This window comes from Agrilus planipennis, unplaced genomic scaffold (assembly GCF_000699045.2).
Source record: "Agrilus planipennis isolate EAB-ADULT unplaced genomic scaffold, Apla_2.0 scaffold25, whole genome shotgun sequence".
Classification (NCBI taxonomy): Eukaryota; Metazoa; Arthropoda; class Insecta; order Coleoptera; family Buprestidae; genus Agrilus; species Agrilus planipennis.
The window spans coordinates 337,548-341,263 of NW_020439112.1; the positions used below are offsets into that span (position 1 = coordinate 337,548).

A 3,716-nucleotide genomic window follows, 5' to 3' on the forward strand; every position below is an offset into this window, starting at 1 on the left:
TATATATATTTATTTGCGGATATGATGATTAATTTCCGAAAGTGATCATCATCCAATTTCAAAAATTTTTTCACCAATAGTTAAAATTATGTGTACGAAATTATGTCTAAAATAAACTAAAAAAATCACTCAAATAAAGGAAAGATTGGACCATCTAGAAATCTGAGTGTCGTATTGTGTTTTTATAATTTTAAATTATAACCCGGCGCTGTACGAGTGCGAAACATGGACAGTGGGCGCAGCGGAAAAGACATGGTTAGAAGCTTCCGAAATGTGGTGCTACAGCCGATTGATGAGGATACAGTGTATAGGGAAGCTTATTAGAAATAAAGAGATACAAAGAATAGGATAGCAGAGGACCCTATGGAAGCCAATTAAGCCAATGAAGGTCTAGTCAGAGACATATTAGAGGCAGAAACGGGAGTTAGAAGGGGTAGAGATAGACCTAGATTAGATTACTGTTAAGGACAAGAGAAATGCGAAGATTAGCGCAGGATAGGAAAGAATGGAGGTGCGTGTTCAACCAGTCTTAGGACTGACGACCTTATGATGATGATGATGAACTGCAGTATTGAATCAATTTCGTCACAATTTATTTTCAATAGATAATGACGTTGAAATATTTCTGATGAAAACTCAAAACAATTTATTTTTATTTTGTTTTCGATTCATACAAAAATTACAACAAATTAATACTTAGTTACATGAGTATTCTTTTTTTAAAACGATTACTCCTCATATAAAACAGAATCGAGTTTGTAATCCGTATTTTCTATTGGTAGAGAATCCACAATTTGCTCCTTAAAGCCAATCCCAACTGTATAAGGTTTCTTTTTTCCTGTTTTTCGAATATTCCATAGAAATTTATCATAGTAACCCATTCCGTGTCCTAATCGATCTCCATCCTTCGTAAACGCAACCCCGGGTAATATAATAATGTCTAAACCACCTGAAACATCTCATAATAAATAAAGTACTAACAAGGACATTTCTATGATAATTGAATAAAAAAGAAAAAAAAATGAGGTAAATATAGTCTGGATTTCTACATAAAAGTTTCTATGAAATCTAAAATTCAGGAATATAACTGACTTCATCTTTATCTCACAAAAAATAAAAAAACACGGTAAGCGAAAGCAGGATTTGCACCCAGAAGGTTTTGTACTGCTGTATTATAATACCTGAAACCTTGGTAATATAATTAATTAAATCATGTAATTATTTTCTGTAATGCTAGTTATGTACCCATCCCACGAAAGCGCAAAAGTAATTTCATTTTAATTATTATCCATATCCTTAATTATCTAACTCCTTAATTAGGATCTAAAATGGGCGACAACTTCGAGTGTTTTCGCCTAAGGGACCGTATATATTAATTATTTTAAATGGAATTAGTGAACTAAACTTACGAAAAAGGATTTTTTAGATCTTCATTTTCACTTTTATGGGAACTATTAAATTATTTTTGGCTTTCAATGAGGGGGGGCTCAAAATAAAAGATGACAATGAATTCATTTTAAGGGAGTTTTTAGAGGTACCTCTTTTATCGAGTATTTTGCTCATATTAAATAGGAACATTGTTTGAAGCATTTATATTCATATTTACACTTACGAATTTCATATTTTTACCATTTTGTTACACATTATAAAAATTTTCAATACTAAACCCAATATTCTGTTATTTTCCCGGCGCATTCACCTTTATTTGTTTACTAGTTTATTTCTAATTATGAATGTAATAAATACAATTGAAAAGGTTAAGTTATATATGATACCGTGTTCAGATGACGGTAATAGGGGATTATTTTTATCGCTTTTCTTTGTTGTAATGTTACCTTTCTCCCATATCCCATTACGTGTGGTGTAGTAATAAATAACAAACGCAGATGTTTGAAATATCTTCATATGTAAATAAATATAGTTCATTAGGCAGGGGGTGGTATACAGAAACAAAGTTCCAGAAAGTTTTTTCTACCATTTATTGTGTTATTTGAAGATTTTCGTATAATTGTAATGTTCTTTTAACGACTTCTTTAAATTTTTTGAAATGAAACTTCTTTACGCACGGTAGGGTAAGTTTGTTTCATGCGAGTTGCTATGTAACGAAAACATGCAACGCATTTCCCCCGCTCTCTGTCCCTATGTGTGCTTAGATCTTTAAAACTACGCAACGGATTTTAATGCGGTTTTTTTTAATAGATAGAGTAATTCAAGAGGAAGGTTTATATGTATATATATGTCGTAAATAACACATTTTTTTGCGCTTACATTGCGAACGCTGGCTGAACCCTACGAGATAGATCAGAATAATATACTACAGTATTGTACCCCTTAAAAAGGTCTACAAAAAAGTCCGCGATGGTATATGTCTGTCTCTTAGGTATTTCCCCTCTTCCACGAAAACATAAAAAAAAAATCTCTTAGGGATAACCCACAATAACTATTTTGTATACTTTACTTTTTACGAGAAATAATGGCTTATTTACGAAGCCATTTTAAGTAATACAGCACTAATCCTTATCCAATTAAGTACTTTTAAATACATTGTGCATTTAATATAGATCAATATGGCCCTTTACAGCATGTAATTTCAATGAATATGAATATGAATTGTGATTGTTGTATATAAAGACATTCTATATTATATTTAGTATCAGCATTGCACCCGTGCGAAGCACAGTGTACAAATAATACCACTAAACCAATTCCTTACCCCTATCCCGGTATGTTTGAAAAAGTTTCATATCAGTAGCGTGTTGTATAATTACACGTTGCATTTTTTTTTTAAATAGATTCTTTTGTTTCTTGACAATTTTCTTTATTAGTTTTGTTAAATCGGACATAATAAGTAGGGGTTAATAACGAATTACAAAATTTAAATGCACTTGCCTGTTTCTAAAGCATTTTCTCGATTATCGTTGACAGAAGGTTGCTTAATATTCCATTTTGTCAGTGGAAGGTTTTCCCAATCATCCATGGAATGAAGTCTTACCATTTCCATAATTTTACCATGATATCTAACACGTACAATTGCAACATATACATAAAGCTTACAAAATAATTACGCAATATATACGTTTACCGTGGTACGAAACATTTTTTTTCCGTTTCAAATATGTTTCTGATTATTGGTTCCGTATCAATTTCGTTGTCGGTGCTCAAATAAATCGAAATTCGATTACTATCTTTGTACTCTTTCAATTCCAAAATCTATAAATGAATATTAATATTATCGAAAAGGCAGGTACTCTTCACATCTTATGAAAATTCAGAAATTGAAACTTTTTTAGACCTATGTTCTGGGTACTTTTCAGGGCTTAAGTTGTATATGAAAACCGTTTTGAGTATTGATGGTCGATTATAAGAAATCTACCTAAATAGGTAGGTATACCTTGGATTAAAGTGGCGGTTAATTTGATATTAAAATAAAATGGTTTTTTTGGAAGAACTAATCACTACATAGTATAAAACAAAGTCGCTTTCCCGCTGTCTGTCCCTATGTATGCTTAAATCTTTAAAACTACGCAACGGATTTTGATGCGGTTTTTTTAAAAGGTAGAGTGATTCAAGAGGAAGGTTTATATGTATAATACATGCATAATATAGTAGGGAAACACTGATAATTTTAGAGGTTTCTACTGTGATGTCGTAAATAAACACATTTTTTGCGCTTACATTGCAAACGCTGGCTGAACCCTACGAGATAGATCAAAATA

The 3,716-nt window shown here is 31.6% G+C and overlaps 1 protein-coding gene across 1 annotated transcript in view; it reads right to left on the reverse strand.

Annotated features, from left to right (window-relative positions):
- Nucleotides 1–497: 497 nt before the first annotated feature.
- The window catches only part of LOC108738300 (5-formyltetrahydrofolate cyclo-ligase), a 9,885-nt gene continuing 6,666 nt past the window's right edge, over nucleotides 498–3,716 (reverse strand). The window contains exon 4 of the mRNA XM_018471679.2: nucleotides 498–949. Coding sequence (XP_018327181.1) covers nucleotides 729–949 — 221 coding nt within the window. The 3' untranslated portion in view covers nucleotides 498–728. The remainder of the gene's footprint in view (nucleotides 950–3,716) is intronic.